At 35.8% G+C, this 19,050-nt stretch overlaps 1 protein-coding gene across 7 annotated transcripts in view; it reads right to left on the reverse strand.

The window, feature by feature from the left end:
• The window catches only part of ANKS1B (ankyrin repeat and sterile alpha motif domain containing 1B), a 1,184,309-nt gene that overhangs the window by 862,568 nt on the left and 302,691 nt on the right, over window positions 1–19,050 (reverse strand). For all 7 annotated transcript variants that reach the window (XM_029204271.1, XM_029204270.1, XM_029204269.1 and 4 more), the window contains one exon: window positions 5,040–5,183. In XM_029204271.1, coding sequence (XP_029060104.1) covers window positions 5,040–5,183 — 144 coding nt within the window. The remainder of the gene's footprint in view (window positions 1–5,039; window positions 5,184–19,050) is intronic.

Below are 19,050 nucleotides of genomic sequence, written 5' to 3' on the forward strand. Positions count from 1 at the left end.
ATAGATAGATAGATAGATAGATAGATAGATAGATAGATAGATAGATAGATATAGATAGATAGCTATCACATTAATATACGATATTTTTCTCTTTCTGACTTACTTCACTCTGTATGACAGTCTCTAGGTCCATCTACATCTCTGCAAATGACACCGTTTTGTTCCTTTTTATGGCTGAGTGATATTCCATTGTATATATGTACCACCTCTTCTTTATCAATTCATCTGTTGACGGACATTTAGGTTGCTTCTATGTCCTGGCAATTGTAAATACTGTTGCAATGAACATTGGGATGCATGTGTCTTTTTGAGTTATGGTTTTCTCTGGGTATATGCCCAGTAGTGGGATTGCTGGGTCATATGGTAGTTCTATTTTTAGTTTAAGGAAACTCCATACTGTTCTCCATAGTGGCTGTATCAATTTACATTCCCACCAACAGTGTAAGAGGGTTCCCTTTTCTCCACACCCTCTCCAGCATTTATTGTTTGTAGATTTTTTGATGATGGCCATTCTGACTCGTGTGAGGTGATACCTCATTGTAGTTTTGATTTGAATTTCTCTAATAATTAGTGATGTTGAGCAGCTTTCCATGTGCCTCTTGGCCATCTGCATGTCTTCTTTGGAGAAATGTCTATTTAGGTCTTCTGCCCATTTTTTGATTGGGTTGTTTTTTGGGGGGTTTTTTGCGGTATGCGGGCCTCTCACTGTTGTGGCCTCTCCCGTTGCAGAGCACAGGTTCTGGAGGCGCAGGCTCAGCGGCCATGGCTCACGGGCCCAGCCGCTCTGCGGCACGTGGAATCTTCCCAGACCGGGTCACGAACCCGTATCCCCTGCATCGGCAGGCGGACTCTCAACCACTGTGCCACCAGGAAAGCCCTGTTTGTTTTTTAATATTGAGCTGCAAGAGCTGTTTATATATTTTGGAGATTAATCCTTTGTCCGTTGATTCATTTGCAAATATTTTCTCCCATTCTGAGGGTTGGTTTTTCGTCTTGTTTATGGTTTCCTTTGCTGTGCAAAAGCTTTGAAGTTTCATTAGGTCCCATTTGTTTATTTTTGTTTTTATTTCCATTTTCCTAGGAGGTGGGTCAAAAAGGATCTTGCTGTGATTTATGTCATAGAGTGTTCTGCCTATGTTTTCCTCTAAGAGTTTTATAGTGTCTGGCCTCACATTTAGGTCTTTAATCCATTTTGAGTTTATTTTTGTGTATGGTGTTAGGGAGTGTTCTAATTTCATCATCCAATCTATTCTTGAACATACTCCAACCCAGCTAAGCTGACATGTTGCAGAATGTATGTCTCCCCATGACTGTCTTGTACTGATTTTTGTATACATCAGTGACAGTGAGATGTGCACAATTTGCGAGTAGCTATCAAAATATTAAAGCACATACCACCTGACCAGCAGAAATACTAACAAAAGTGTATTTTAATAAGTGTTCTCACTGACACAAACTGTCCAAGCAAACTGGATGATCATTGCGGTCACTGTGGAGATACTGTAGGGGGCACTGTTGCATCAAATGGGAGAGTGGACTTGAGAGCTCAAAATTCTTATTATAAGCTCTTTTGTTTAGCTATAGGAATAGAAGGGAGCAGTCTTTCTGGTCTCACTTTATTTTACTTGTCTTTCCCTAGGCAAATGCTACCTATTTCTATGGAAGGAATCAAGATCAAGTGAGCATCAGGAGCCTTCACATAAACCCTGAAGTGTTTGGGGCCACCTATTATGATTATGCTGGGGAGGAATGAATTCATCATGCCTCCCACTTATACTGCATTTAAGAGTTCACATAATTCTGCAGTTACAAAGCCTACAGAGCCTGATAAAAGGAGCAATTGTAACAACAGGCACCACCACTGGTGCTGTGCATATGACTGCAACCATGTTTGCAGACTCAAAAGAGAAACACAGCCCTAGCAGGAGCAGCCTTCCTAGATCCAGGAGGAAGTACAGTCAGCATGGTCATAGTGGTTGCTTTCAACATGTCTTAATATTGTTGTTAGCAAGGACTGCAAGCCCTCTTGTCCTCAGAGGGTACTTCTAGCCCATCAATAAGAGCTGTTGGCATCTCCCCATGGGGCAGCATGAGTATGTTGATTGCAGGAGCAGAGACTGCTGGCAAGCATGTTGCAAAACAGCTAAAGACTTAGTATCCAGACCCCTCATCTCAACCTTACCGAGTGAAGGCTACATGAGTGAACAGGATGGTGAACAGAGGGTCTCCACCCATCAGGACTGACTCTTTAGGAAAGAGCCTCAAAGCCCTGCACTGCACATGGTGCAGAGGTGGACATCTCATCTAAGATGGTGGAGGAAAGCAATATCATCCACCATACAACTCAACTCAAATTCTCTGCTCTAATAACATATGCTCTATTAACAGGAAAGGGTAGTAATAAAACTAAATAGGGATTTACAATCAGGCTCTGAACTATCTGTAACCTTCCCTTCACTTGATATTGTGATTAAATAAACAGATGACAGAATAAAATGCTAAAGATTACTCTCAAAGATCCCAATCCATCTGTGATCTACATTTATTAGCCAAAGAAAATTCTAAAACTTCCAAAATACATAACCAGGGACAGAAGCAACCAATAGGAGACAGGACAAGGTAAATTAAGCCTAGAAAGCAACATGACATCAAAGTTTTAAACTATAAATGTATTAAGCTATACTAGTGTGCCAACCATTGCACATTAATTTTGTTGTGAAATATAATATTTTTATAGTTTTGCACCATCACACATTAAAAATTTTATTGTAATTATATATATATATGGATGTGTGTGTGTATATGTGTATATATATATATATATATATATACACACACATATACACACACACATATAAATGTTAAAGGGGAGCTCATCACAAATTGAGAACATTCGTAAAAGAAGGCTAGAAGAGAACACTGGTAAAAGAATTCTACTTTTGATTTGTTAGATTAAAGACATTAAAAAAAAACATACTGCATCTCAAGTAAATTTATAGATTTAATGCAGTAACAATTAAAACCCCAATAAGAATACTTTTTAAACTTGACATAGTAATTATAAAATATAAATTTAAAAAGCAGACAATGTCAGTTAATAGTTTTAATACAATAATGATTTCTCCTGCCATATATATGTACAAATATCAAAAGGGGGTCATTGTTTTTAAAAATAGGAAAATTAAGAGGTTCAGAAGAAACCCCACGCCAAACAGGATGAAATATAATGAAAGTAATGGGAGTTATTGCCAAATGGAAAGTCATAGAAAAACCATATATCAACAAGTTAAAAACAAATATAGAGCCATATTTGAAATTTGTTAAAAGGAATTCTGGATGAAATGAATCAAAAAAATAAGACCAAGAAGTTTAATGAATTTGATAGTTTAAAAAACTACACAACATACGCTCATACAATATTAAGAAAAAAAGAAAAGCTGCAGGCTGGGAAACATTTTATGGTAAATGTAACTACTAAAATAGTAATACTCAATACCTATTGGAGCAATGCAAGTCTCCACAGAAAAATAGTCAAAGAAAAATATTTAAAAATTGTAAACCAAAAGCAAGTTACTACCAAGCCTACTACCAAACCTAATAAAACAAAATAAATTAAAATTAAAAAAATAAAAGTATATGTTAGTAAGGTAATGGAGAACCCAGATACAGCCATATATTATTGATAGCTTAGAGCCCTACTACTTTATAAGAATTCTACTTTTAAAATAAAAAATACAAAGGTGTTAATTTTATAAAACAAAAAAATAGGTAAAAACATTCAATTATTGGTAAATTGTTAAGCAGATAAGAGAATATTAATAAAATTAAAACGTATGTTTCTTAATTTCCTTTCTCATACACCCTTCTGTATATGAGGTAAAACTCTATATGTAAAAACTTTAAGTGAAGAAATGAAACCCTACAGAACATACACATTTGTTTATTATTTAATTCAACTACTACTTAATTCTGACAACATGCCAGGAACAATGTTGGCATTAGATCGTAGACACCAAGCAACACATAGTCTCTACCTTTATGGATCTCATAGCCCAGTATATATTGATAATAATTCTGTAATGGTTAGTATAAATTGTCATAAAGTTCTATAAATAGTTCATATTAAGGTGAAGAGATTCTTTAAGTACTATATGCTGATTTGACTATCCTAGTTAGTGTGCTACAATAAATTTATATTGTAATTTGGGTGGCTGTGATCAAATTATGACATACATGTAAAAACATGTAATGGTTTCTTAGACAAAATCGTTTCATATTTGTTGCAAAACAGAAAATAATATTTTTGAGATATAATGAGTTATTTTCTGTCCTAGATTATTTTTGCTGTTTTTCATATTAAGTGCTTTTTCGTCTTCATGTAGAGATATTTTCTTTGTGGCTTCACATTTCCTAATTCTGTTTGGCTTATTTTATTTATTTCTGAAACTCCTCTAAGGGCTTGCAGACCACAGTACACAACAAAAATTTGAAGGTGACACAATAGAATTAAAAGTGACTTAATGCGTAGTGAAATGATTTCAAAATTGTAAATGATGTTTTAGTGTTCTGGTCTCATTTTTGAATTGTAGTGCATAATCTTCAGTGGCACACATTATTCTATGATATTCCATTGTGCTAAGAAAAATAATCACTGCTGCTTTTAAAGAGCTTTCATATGCTTCCTTTTAAATCATTTTTATTATTATTTAAATATAAATTGTGATTTAATTTCAAAATAGCATTTTTTAATGAAATATTTCCAAATCATAGATACTAAAACTTCATAAACAACTCAATTTTTCTGGAACAAGCATCATGACAAAAATAAAACAAGCACAAAAATTTATATAGACTATGTGTTTGCATATGCATACATGTACAGCTAATTACATAAGCATTTTACTGACCTTCAACTGAAGAAAAATTACAAAGTGAAGAAGACGCTAATTGGATTTGCAGAGGGGAAGAAAAGAAATTTACTTAAAAACATAGGCAACCATTTTTATGTTTTATTGTACCTTAAGAAAGCAAACCATTACCTGTGCAAGAATGGGGAAGCCAAGGTTCCTACATCCATTACAAGGAGTTAATGCTTCCCAGAGTCCTGAGGGCCCACAAGTGTTTTCATCATCATCTTCTTCTTCCACTTCTCCTGGTGACAAATTTATTGTAGATGAAGTTCTCTGAAATTAAATTTATATGTCTATATTAATTTTATCAATGTATATATTATATCAGTGTCATTTAGATATCTTAACATCAATTAAATTACATAAATTTCTTATGGTGTATGTTAGCAAGCAGAAGTCAGCTTAATTCTAGCCACAGTTATGTGGCTGTGCCATGCGAATCAGCCAGAAAGCATGTATAATTCAACTCGAAGTTGAAAGTGAAAGAAAAGTGAAAAAGCTGGATGAAAAAGACTGGTAAATTACAAAGTTTGTATTGAAGAACAGGACATGGAAATGACCCAAGAAAATACAGGAATAGCAACAAATGAGAAAAATATTATGATTTCTAATGCAATCAGAGAAATAGCATGAAAATACTTTATTGAAACAGGAATTGATAAAAAGCCCATTTTTCACAATGTCACCAAAATGGTAGTCTCCTTTCTGAAAAAATATGAGCTTCATAAAATTTTGTATTATACATATAAGAGGGGTAATACTTTTAAAATTAATAATAGGACCCCCATGTTAAACATACATATTTACTTTTACTACTTCCCAAATCCCACTTAAATGACAGCAAAACTTTTGTAAAAATGGTCTAAACCATAAGGACAAGGACAACTGGAGGGATGTTAGCAGATGAGCAATATCAAGAAAACGTTTAGATAATGATAAACAGATGATTTATCAAATTAACTTAGCAAACTTAAGAAAACTGAAAACAAAGTGCCTGCAAGGAGGAAGAATAAGAAGCAGATCTACTCATGATTCAACACCCTCAAAAGGGCTTAAGAATTAGAGAGACTGACTACCTGTGAAGGTGTAGGTGCTGGTGGAGCTGAAACAGAATGGAAACTCCACCTCAGCCAGCTGAGAAACTAAACCTTTACCACCTGACAAGAAATTGGAGGTTTACATTCTGATGAGGTTGAAGCAAAGGGATTATGAATTTTAAGAATCTATGTACAATAAGCCGAGGGGTGCCTCGTTAAAAACAATGAAATTAAGTGAACATCTATGTAGTAAATGAAGATTCTCAACCTACCCCAGTGCCTTCCCACATTTGTCTTAGAGAACATGAGAGCTAAGTTCATATCCTCCAGGTAGGATCCAAGAATATATTCCTCTCTGCAGAAATGGACCTCTCAAGAAAAGTGATCTGTACGTATTTAGGAAAATGGTGGGGCATCTATGCCTTAATGCCTACTGTGAAGCCCCCTCTCTACAAACTCCATCCACACAAACAGTTCCTAATTTTTTAGTTAAATATGAACAGAAACACAAGGATCACCACATATTGGAAGGAAACCTTTAAAACAAGGGTCCCCAACCCCCAGAGACCCCTGTTAGGAACTGGGCCACACAGCAGAAGGTAAGTGAGCGAAGCTTCATCTGCCGCTCCCCATCGCTCGCATTACCGCCTGAACCATCCCCCTCCCCCCATCTGTGGAAAAACTGTCTTCCATGAAACCAGTCCCTGGTGCCAAAAAGGTTGGGAACTGCTGCTTTAACAGAACAACATAAATATACAGAAAAAAGTTATAAATAATATCCTCAGAGAGACAGAAGATATTTGCATCCCTAAAACAAGAACAGAATGCTACAAAACAAATAAATGCATAAAATCCAACAGAACCGCTGGAAAATAAGTCACAGCAAATTTCCCAGAGGACAGAACAAAAGATCAAAAGACATTAAAAGTTAAGAAAATTAGGGGATCAAACAAAGAATGCTTCATGTAAAGGTGAGAAGAAGTTGTCAAAGTAATAATGCAAGAAATTTTGTCAGAACTGAAGAAAAATTCCACATTCAAAGAGCCTGCTGAAGACTCAGCAGACTGAACTTTTTTAAAAAACTGGAAAGACAATAAGTTTGTCTAAAAATATTCAGAATGTAGTGTTCAGTGTACAACATTGATAGATCATGATTACTGAAGTTAGTAAAGATAGTTTACATTCTGAATTGTAAATAGCACCCACCTCCCCCCAAAAGCTGTTACTTTTAAAAATAGAAAATAAGACTTCATAAAATGACTGATTTTTATATTCACATCTTAAATTTCCCTTTATCAATTTTCAATAACTGAGAAATTATGAACTTCAGTAGTCCTTCAATCAGTTACTGTCTGTAAGATACAATAATAACGATAGCTACGATCTATTGAACACTCTATTATTCATTATTTTAATTCACACAATGCTTTCAGGCGAATACTAAACTAAGGCACAGAGAAGTCAAGTAAAACCCAAGGTCAAGAGCTGGTAAGTGACAGAAAAAGGATTCTAATCCAGACTACCTGACTCTAGAGCATGTATATGTTTGATCAATGCTGTCTACAAAAATGAACAGAATGATCAAATGGGCATCTCCTTCACCAACTAATGATCAGTCACTGGTCTGACCATCACGGTTGACATGTACGTCTCTATAAATGATTACATACTTGGCTAAGAATTATCAACATTTTATAGATTAATCAGTTCTCTTCCTCTGTCTCTTTCTCCTCCACAAAGAAAAACTCTGCTTATGTCTCTCCCCAGCTCATAAATCTCCAATTATTTCCCACTGTACAGCAAATAATATCAAAATTCCTTAATATGGCTCAAGGTTTCATGATCAAACTATTTTTCAGTTCTTTTTCTTACTCTATTTTACTCACCCCAGACTATAACCAAATGGAATTGTTTACCCTTTCCTAATCTGTTCCATGTTTTGTTCATGCCCCCACCTCACTTCTCCATATAGCTATTGTACTGGTTAAGAGTTTAGGCTCTAAAATTAGTCCTGGATTCAAGTTCTAACTCTCTTACTTATTAGCCTACTTAGTAGTGTGATTTTCATCAGATATGACCACTGTCCCCCTCACTTACCTCACATATGCAGTGGGAAAATAGTACAGTAGTACCTCCCTCAGAATTTTTTCCTGATAATAGGGTAATGAATATAAAGTGCCTGAAACATAGTAAGGTTTCAGTAAATATTAACTACTGTCTTTAGCTACTATTCTCTTATAATCCCAATGATTCCTCAAAATACAGTTCAGGTTTCACCTCTTACGTACATTTTTCCAGATTTCCCACAAATAGAAATGATGTTGCTCTCTTCTGAATGTCTATAGCTCTTTCTGAGAGTTTGTGTATTGTGTTATTTCACACACACTTTGAGATGATAGACTGCATCATCTCTCTGGCAAAGAGCAAAAGCCTTGAAGTCAAACAAACATACATTTAAGATATACAAACAGATATACATTCCTGGCTCTGCCACATGCAAGTTGTGTGACTGAGCAAATCACATAATCTTACTAATCCTCAGCTTCCTCATCGGCAAAGCAGGCATAACAACAGTTCTTACTTGATAGGGCTGTATGCGGATAAAATTAGTTGCTTGACAGCAACTGGTTCATAAAAAATAAACAATAAATGTTGCTTTTTTTAATTAAACTTTATCCTGAAAGAGTTGTATACACACACACACACACAAACTTACTTATCCAACTTAATTGTAAGTTATCTGAAAGTAAACATGCCTTATTTACATTTGTATCTCTTACAATGTGTTGTGCATAATGTAATGTAATAATTATTTATTAAACAAATCATTAAATGAATTTCAAACTAACATTTTCATCTGACTACCTAAAAAATTCTACTAACATTAAGAGGTGTATATAATTGCATCACAAATCTCATTATTCTTATTTTAGTTTTATTTTATATTAACCATTGCCAATAGCATTAGCAGAAATAACAAAATTTATCAGTGGTTTAGTACTGCCCCCTAAAGTCAGTATAGATGTTAGCTGTGTACAACCATAGTTCTCCACTTCACTGGTTTACAATAAAAGATGCCTGGGAAAGATTTTATCAAACTAAATATAACCTTCAATTATATATGGGAAAGAAGTTACATAAACACACTTAAGTTCACAGTTTCCTTTATTTCAAATGCCTTTCAAACTTTTTACTGGCGATCCAATTGTGTTCCTAAAGTTCCAGATGCCAGGAAATTCTTCCACAGAACATAAACCTAAATTTTCATAGTTTGGGCCTATTAGCTTTCTGGTTAATGCATAGTAATTATGCAGAAGAAATACTGGACAAGTTCTACATTGTTTCAGAGGATAAAAGTCATAATACATAAATACCGTGGGGAGGCAAATTTGAGCTCAATCAACGAAAAATACTTCTAGAATAATTACATCAGTCTAACATTGAAGAAATGGAATTTCCTTGTGATGTAAGATATATATATATATTATGTATATAAGAAATATATATATATAAAATATTAAAATTATGTTACATGAAAATGTTTTATGTAAATATTTTAATTACACATATTATAATTGTATAATTATACACAATATATCATTTTCACATATTTTATGTTAAACATAATTATGTTTATATAATAATTATATATAGCATATAACAACTATGCTATATGTTACATATAAAAACATAATTATATAATAATTATATATGGTTTATAGTTCAGAAAATGTTTTCAGATATGGAATAGCCCAATAAAGTAGGATAGGAGTTATCCCTATTTACAAGTGAAGAAACTAAGGTTCACAATGTTACTCAATTTGCAAGGTCATCCTACAAATGAGGGCAGATTATAATACAAGTCCTCTGACTCTGGGTCCTATAATCTTTCTATGACACTACTAATTAAAAGGAAGTTTCTAATTACTAGAGCTCTTCAAAGAGACAAGAAATATTCAAGATATTCAGAATATCACAAAGGAATTTCTGTGTTATGTTACACTTTGTAATTGATGGCCTTTAAACTCTTTTTTTTTTAACTCTAAAATTCTGTAAGTCTAAGCAGCTAAAGTGTATACAGTTCAGTAAAAGGATCAAGGACCAGGTATGATCCAACAGAGCCTCTTTAATCCTCTTTGCTCAACTCCTGAATGCATGTCTTTAGAAACATAGTGACGGTAGGAAAAGGGAAAATCCAAGGATGCCCATGTCCTGTCCAAAAGTCCCTGGAGGAAAATCAGAAACCTAGGCTGCTCGACATAGCCAGGATATAGGAGAGCGATGTGTGAGTGGGGAAATGGGATGATGGAACAAGACAAAACTGTCCCTCATCCTATCAGAAATGCAAAAACCATATTAAAAAGTAGGAAATCAGCCTAATAGAACCGTCAAATGCAAAGGGACTGGGCAAATAGACTCCAGGAAGGAGGCAACCGTCAGAAATGGAGAGCAAACAAAGGAACACCACTTGAAGTAGGAGTCAGCAATCTGGACTGCAAGTCAGCAAGTCTTTTTGTCTTTGTTTTTCAAAACTGAAATTGATTCATTTTTTTTTTTTTTTTTTTCAGTACCCGGGCCTCTCACTGTTGTGGCCTCTCCCGCTGCGGAGCACAGGCTCCGGACGCGCAGGCCCAGCGGCCATGGCTCACGGGCCCAACCGCTCCGCGGCATGTGGGATCTTCCCGGACCGGGGCACGAACCCGTGTCCCCTGCATCGGTAGGCGGACTCTCAACCACTGCACCACCAGGGAAGCCTGATTCATTAATTTTTAATGAAACTTAAAGTAATACATGTTTATTGTAAAACAAATCATTCAAAATAAAAAGTTATAAAAGAGAAAGTGAAACTTCCCTAACTTCATTCCCAATGTAAACATTCAGTGCATATCCTTCCAGATTTGTACTCTTGTCCGATGCTTTTGTCAGAATAAATTAATAAATATGCAATTGTATGCCAAAGTGTACTATTACTTTAACTTTCTATATATTTTCAACATTTCTAAAATACTCTCCACACTGTGACCAGAGAAAAAAATTTCTTATATGAGAATGGGAAAATGTTACCCTTTTCCTTAAAAACTGGAAAAGACTATTACATAGTCTTTCATTTTTCTTTGGATAAAATTCAAAATTCTTAACATGATTCAAAAGGCTGTGTATGATTTGCCCTTACCTACCTCTCTAGTTTTGTCCCATTGCCACCATTCTTCCTCCCCTTTGCTCATAACATTTAAACACACTATGCTTTCTCTTGAATATACCAAACTTTCTCTTATCTAGAACTTTATATAACTAAGCACATAAGGTTTTCTCTTCCAGAAGCCGTCAGCTGTCTCCCAACATAAGAGAACACCTAGCCCTCTTTTTCTATAGTAATAGAACCCTAACTTTTAGTTAGGCACATGTCTGCTTTGAATACAGACCACATTTCCTAATCTCTGCCACAGCTACATGTGACCGTGTTGTTAAGTTATAACCCTGGGATATAAGAAGTGTTCTTAAAGTAATGGGGCATGTCCTTCTTCCTCCCTTTCCTCCTTCCGCTGATTGGAATGCTAATGAAATGGCTGGAGCTGGCACAGTCATCCTGGACCATGAGGGATCCTTGGAACTAGAGGACATACTTAGTAGAACAACAAAATAGAAGAATACTGGGTTCCTTATACTGATGAGCTCTACCATCCTTGGACTGCCCAGCTCTAAGTTTTGCAAGTGGAGTGAAATAAACTTCTTTTTAAGCCGTTGTTATTTTGGATTTTCTGTTACTTGTTACTGTACCAAATCCTAATAAATAAATTCCTGGAGCACTCTCTTCTCTTGTCTTCATCGGGATTAATCTTATCTGTGTTCTAGGTATGAACTTAATTCACTCCCTTTGATAGTCCTTTTTGATGTCCCAGTCAAAATTAGTTTCCTTTCTTACACGCTTTCACAGCACCCTGATATTTTTACAGTAATTATCACAAATAAAATGTTTACAGCTACTTATGTGACTTTGGTTCAGTAACTGCTTTCCTTACTGGATTACAAACTGCATAACTGCAGAGATGTCTGTTGGTTTAGATACCACAAGCCCAGTACTCAGCACATTAAAGTACTTTCCATTGCATATGTGTTGACTGAATAAATGAATGAGTGAATGAATGAATATGAGCTTTCCCTCAAAAATATTTTAATAATGTGAACATTCTCACCAATTCTAGGAGACACCAATTTAACTGTAACCTTGAACTTAGTGTCCTTTATCTTCTGACTCCACTGTATTCACTTGCCCTCATTGTATTCATCCCATATTCAAGCTACTGTACAACTCAGCATCTACTTGATTTCATTAAAGAATGCATTTATTACCAACCATTAGTGAGCAATTTAGATTCTACCAAAAACTCTGCAGTGGAGAAGGAGAATAAGCTTTAAATTGCACAACTTAACCTCTCCTCCTCCCCAACAAATATTTGTCTCCTTGTGATGATGGCTGGGTGGAAGGGTGCTTTTATCTCCTTTGGGGTCTATTTCTTCCCACAGAATTTTTTCATCTGCTCTTCAAATTCCTCTACCTTTTATAACACAGAGCAATGTAACTCTAGTATACACCTTATCTCCAAACTTGCACAGCCAATCTCATTACACAGGTGATCTTACTCAAGGGTTATTAATTTTTGTCAATTTGAAAGTCAACAACAAAAAAGCTATATCAACTTTTTTTTTTTTTTTCTTGGGTTCACGGGCCTCTCACTGTTGTGGCCTCTCCCGTTGGCGGAGCACAGGCTCCGGACGCCCAGGCTCAGCGGCCATGGCTCACAGGCCCAGCCGCTATGCGGCACGTGGGATCCTCCCAGACCGGGGCATGAACCCGCGTCCCCTGCATCGGCAGGCAGACTCTCAACCACTGCGTCACCAGGAAAGCCCTATATCAATGATTTTTTTAAAATGCTTTTAAAGTTGGGGATCTAAGGGCTTACTGGGACACTGAGAGAGAAGGGAAATTGTAAAATGTTAAGCTGTTTCATTTATACCATAACTAATGATCAAACCAATAAAGGTCAGTGATCACTTTACTCAAAAAGCAGAACACTCGTTTATCTTAAGTTCAGTCCTGACAAAGAGATCACACGCCACAGTTTCATATATTACGGATGCTCAGAAAGACTAGTGTCAAATACAATATTTTCATCAGCTTATTAACACTAAACCTCTGCTTAGAATTTTCTGAGGATAACTCCAACGTTACCCTATACTAACTTCTCACCACAGTCATTTGCTCCAAGTTAGTGAAATTCACAAATGATGCAATATTTAAGTCTGAAAAACGAAATTTCTCTCAGATTTATTTGCAGTCACCTATGAATCCTAAGATGCATTTATATCTGCAAGGAAAAGGAAGGAAGAAGAGAAACAAGTCTTTATGCCAATAAGTACACTGAGTCCACCTCCTAGCATCCACACACCAAAATAATATTACTGTGCATGGTGATATTTTAAACTTGGGGATTTGCCAGTATTCACATTTATTGAAAGACAGAATTGCTATTAAAGCAAGTATTTTAGTTGCAAGGAATACTGAAGAATAGATTAAGGAGAGCTGTTCTCTTTTTAATAGTACATGAGACATTCATCGTAATTCCTCTAAAATGCTCAGTTCCAACACACTGTGTCCCCACCTGCTACCTCTTTACATAGCCAACATTCTTCACATAATCATCTGGGAAACTTCAAAGAAGAATGCATTTGGTTTGCTATTCTACTTTAATACAATCAATTTGTATGTTCTTATTATCTTTTAAAACTTGTTCATTTATCTAACTCTGGCTTAATAATACTGTTTATTATTGCAAAATTAGAAAGAAGTCTAAACTGATGTCAGGTTTATGTGCAAGAGGTCAACACTAATTTCAAAAATGTTAAGGCTACTTTAGAAAGTTGACTCAAGCTTATTTTTTCAGCAAGACTTAGTATAAGAGGCAAAATATGCAACTTTGGGAAAAGAAACTGTCCTTCACGACAGTTCATTTTATATAAACAAATACTATTTTTCAAATAGTTTCTTTTTAAAATCAAATTTATTAAGGTATTATTTGCATACATAATATGCACCCATTTTTAATGTACAGTTTGATAACTTTTGATAAAAGCATACACCTGTGCAATCATCACCACAAATGGTTACCTTATACTCATTCCCTGTCAGTACTCACCTACCCCCTGGCTCCAGAAATCTTTTTCTGTCACTCTATTATACAAGTCTTTCCTAGAACTTCACAAAAATAGAATCACGATGTATATATTTTAGGTCTGGCTTCTTTCGCTCAGCATAATGTGTTTGAGATACATCTCTATTTTTCATGTATCAGTAGTTTATTCCTTTTTAATACACAGTGGTAGTCCACTGTATAGATATACCAAAACTTATTTATACATTCTTCCTTTGATAGACATTTAGGTTGTTTCCAGTTTGGGGCCATTATGAATAAAGTTGCCATGAACATTCATGTATAATTTGGTATGTGGACATAAGATTTTATTTCTCTTAGTTAAAAACCTAAAATGTCAGGTTACATGGTTAAGTGTATCTTAAACCTTTTAAGAAATTATCAAAATGTTTTCCAAAGTATTTGTATCATTTTACATTCCCATTACAGTTCTAGTACCTCCAAATTCTTGGCAACACTTAATTTAGCCATTCTAACAGATGTGTAGTGCTGCCACACGGTGCTTTTAATTTCCATTTCTGTGACTGCCAATGTGTTAAGTATCTTCTCCTGTGCTAGGAGGCCATACACGTCTTTTTTGTGTGAAATATCCTTTCAAATCCTTTGTCTATTTTAAACTGGGTTAATTTGACTTCTTACTGTTGAATTGTAATAGGTTTTTTAATTCAACAACGGCTCTGTTCTTTTTAGAGCCGTTTAAGGTGCACAGCAAAATTGAGAGGAAGGTACAGATTTCCCATATGCCCCATGCCCCTACACATGCAAAATTCCCCTCTTTATAAACGTCTCCCACCAGAGTGGTACATTTGCTACAATTGATATTAATGAACCTACACTAATATACTATAATCACACAAAGTCCATAGTTTATATTACAGTTTACTCTTGTACATTCTAAATGTTTAGACAAATTTATAATGACATATATCCATTATTATGGTAACATACAGAATATTTTCACTGCCCTAAAGACCTATGTTCCACCTATTCACCCTCTGAACCCAACCACTGTTCCTTTTTACTGTCTCCATAGGTTTGCCCTTTCCAGAACGTCATAAAGTTGGAATCATACAAAATGTAGCCTCTTCAGACTGGCTTCTTTCATGCAGTAACATGCATTTAAGGTTCCTCCGTGTCTTTTCATGGCTTTATAGCTCATTTCTTTTTAGTTCTAAATAATATTCCATTGTCTGGATGTACCACAGTTCATCCATTTACCTACTGAAAGACATCTTGGTTTCTTCCAAGTTTTAGCAATTATGAATAAAGCTGCTATAAACATCCTTGTTCAGGTTTTTGTGTGGACATAAGTTTTCAACTACTTTGGGTAAATACCAAGAAGCAAGATTGCTCTGGATCATATGGTAAGAATATGTTTAGTTTTGTAATTACTGTCTTCCAAAGTGGCAGTACCATTTTGTATTCCCATCAGCAATAAATGAGAGTTTCTCTTGCTTCACATTTGAACTCCACATCTTGTGCCAGCATTTGGTGTTGTCAGGCTTCTGTATTTTAACCATTCTAGCAGTTGTGTAATGGTATTTCATTGTGTTTTTGGGTTTTATTTTTGTTTTGTTTTTTAAATTTAATTAATTTATTTAATGGCTGTGTTGGGTCTTCATTGCTGTGCACGGGCTTTCTCTAGTTGTGGTGACCAGGGGCTACTCTTCGTTGTGGTACGCGGGCTTCTCATTGCAGTGGCTTCTCTTGTTATGGAGCACAGGCTCTAGGCACATGGGCTTCAGTAGTTGTGGCACGTGGGCTCAGTGGTTGTGGCTCGCAGGCTCTAGAGTGCAGGGCCAGTAATTGTGGCACACAGGCTTATTTGCTCCGTGGCATGTGGGACCTTCCCAGACAAGGGCTCAAACCCGTGTCCCCTGAGTTGGCAGGCGGATTCTTAACCACTGCACCACCAGGGAAGTCTCTCATTGTGGTTTTAATGTGCATTTCCCTCATAAAATATGATATGGAGCACCTCTGCATATACTTATTTGCCATCTGTATATCTTCTTAAGTGAGGTGTCTGTTAGGCCCATTTTTTAGTCAGGCTGTTTGTTTTCAAACTGCTAAATTTTAAGAGTTCTTTGTATATTATGGATAACAGTCCTTTATCAGATATATGTTTTACAAATATTTTCTCCCAACCCCAGGCTTATCTCTTCTTTCTCTTGACCCTTTCACAGAGGAGAAGTTTTAATTTTAATGAAGTCCACCTATCAATTATTTCTTTCATAGTTCATGCTCTTAGTATCGAATCTAAAAAGTGATAACATAACCAAGGTCATGTAGATTTTCTCCTATGCTATCATCTAGGAGGTTTACAGTTTTGCCTTTTACATCTAGGTCTGTGATCCATTTTGAGTTAAATTTTGTGAAGAGTGTAAGGTCTGTGTCTAGATTCATTTTTTGTCATTTGGATGTCCAGAGTTTTACGAGTTTTTCTTAAAAAATACTCTATATGCTGGGCATACATCCTTTGTGCTATTTATGTAATATCTGAAAAATATACGCCTACTCCAAAGTCACAAAGATAGTCTCCTATATTTTCTGTTTAATTGCTATTTTTACATTTCTGGTCTTTGAATCACACTGAGTTACTTTTCACAAACAGTATGAGATAAAGGTTGAGGTTCATTACATCTCCACAGAATGTATTTTTGTTATTGGTTTTGTGTATCTGTTTTTCTGTGTGTGTATCTGTGTGTTAAATATACCTGGTGAGTTTGTTTTCCAGGGCAGAGAAGTTAAATTGTTTATTAGGTTTTCATAGGTTGTAACAAACCCTGATAGCAATTTTCCAGGTCTGTGGTCTTGGTTTATAATTGACTCATGCTCAGGATAAGTTTAGATTTAGGTTACTTTCTAATCCTAAATGCATCTTCATCAATTTTGCCTGTCACAGTGAAAATGACTGTGTGCATACTTGACAGAAGGAGAGTCTGGATGAAAGCTTCAGAAACAAACCTTTGAGGTTAATCCTCTACCTCAAGGCCCAACTTTGACCCAGTGGATTTAAAGTCAAATTAAAATAAATACTACTATCTGAAACATATCCTTTCTCAGGGGTAACAGCTGGTAAAAGGAGAGATCTATATCTAACTTAGATTTACATTCCTAGTATCTAGAGTAGTATGTATTGTGTATTATGTGCTCAAGAGCACCAATAAATGCTTTTTTATTGAAATATTTCACTAATTTATACTAGCAAAGGAAATAAAAACAAATCACATTTTCCTAAAAAAAAAAACCTACCTTTAATAACCAGCTTAATAATGCTGAGTGTTTTTAAAACCTCTTTATTGAGATAATTTTTTTAAATAAAAAAAGAACCTCCCAAATGCACCAGGACAAGTTCAAAAACATGGCAATCTCCTGGAGCCTGAGCAACATTCTTACCATCTGTCAGCATTTAACCAACTCTCCAAGATCCAAGATCAAATATCTGAATTGAAATGCCTGAGCCATATCCTGTCTAGCCAAAGCATTAAACTCATACTAGTTGGTCATCTGTCTGGGATCCTAATGTGGCAGGAATCCAGGACAATCAAAGACGTCAGCAATTTCTGATTTACCAGATGCTACTGTTGATTCATTCCCCAATGTTCCACCTTGATCATCCTAATGGTGAACTAATTTCATCTAGAAGAAAAAATATTTTTCTGCTCCTCAGTTATGGATTTCCATCATCTGAAAACTCCTTTCAAGTACACACAACTCTGACCAAACAAACTATTCCAAACAGATCTTACCTCATACCATTAAATCTGTCGCTTACAGAACCTCAGAGTGACATCCTGTCAAAGCCTCTTCCTGGGGAAGCCTGCAACTAATAACTGGTCACTGAAGTCCAGCCACCTCCTCCACATCTAGAACAACTGTGAAGGGCCACCTAAGTTTCAGATCTCCCTGTGATGTTGGTCAAGCAGTGGGACCATCCAGTGGGCTGCAACTACATCTTCTCTAATGAGGTCTGAATCACAACCTTGTGGAGGAGCACTCTTCCAAGTTTGTCCTCCCTTAGGTACTCTTCCTCAGCAATAAATTACACTTATATTTTGTTTCACATCTTTATAATTACTCCCATCATAGCTTATTAACATTTTATGTTAAACTTTGCCTGGGTGAATTACTGTGTGGCATCTGTCTCCTAATGTGACCCATTTATTAAGGATAGCTCCAAGTATGCACCATGGCTGAAAGGAGAAAGCAATGAAGAGTGCTGGATCCTTAAAAGTTTAATCAGCTACTTAAAAGCAGACTGAAGAACTGGAGATTTTCACACCAAGAGATATATTATTTAAGGTACTTACAAGTACAGCCCTTGGCTGGTGTCTGACAACTTGGATTTCTGAGGAAGTACCATAACTCTGACAGGAGCGACTCAACATACCTAGACTGTTTGTGAAAGCAATGATTTACGTTGACCATCTGATTTCCTATGGAAGTCTCAAATTTTGATACATCCTAGGTAGAGGGTGTCTACATGACTAGCCCCCAATAAAAATCTGGGATCTGAGTCTTTAATGAGCTTCCCTGGCTGGCAACATTTCACAGTGTTGTCACAACTCATTGCTTGGAGAAGTAAGTGCATTCTGTCTGACACCACTGGAAGAGAAGCCTTAGAAGCATGTGCCTGCTTTCCTCCAGACTTCATTCCATGCACTTTTTCCCTCATCTGATTTTTCTTTGTAGTCTTTCACTGTAATAAATCATAATTGTGAGTAGAATTACTTCCTGAATCCTGCAAGTACTCCTAGTGAATTATCAAACCTGGAGGTGGTCTTGGGGGACCTTCAACACAGAAACACAGGTAAGGAATGATAAGAAAAGAAAAGGGAAAGGTTGAGGGAAAGACACAAATAAACCTTGAAATAAGAGAAGAATGCATTATAA

This window comes from Monodon monoceros, unplaced genomic scaffold (assembly GCF_005190385.1).
Source record: "Monodon monoceros isolate NGI ecotype Baffin Bay Population unplaced genomic scaffold, NGI_Narwhal_1 Super_Scaffold_6, whole genome shotgun sequence".
In the NCBI taxonomy this organism is placed as follows: Eukaryota; Metazoa; Chordata; class Mammalia; order Artiodactyla; family Monodontidae; genus Monodon; species Monodon monoceros.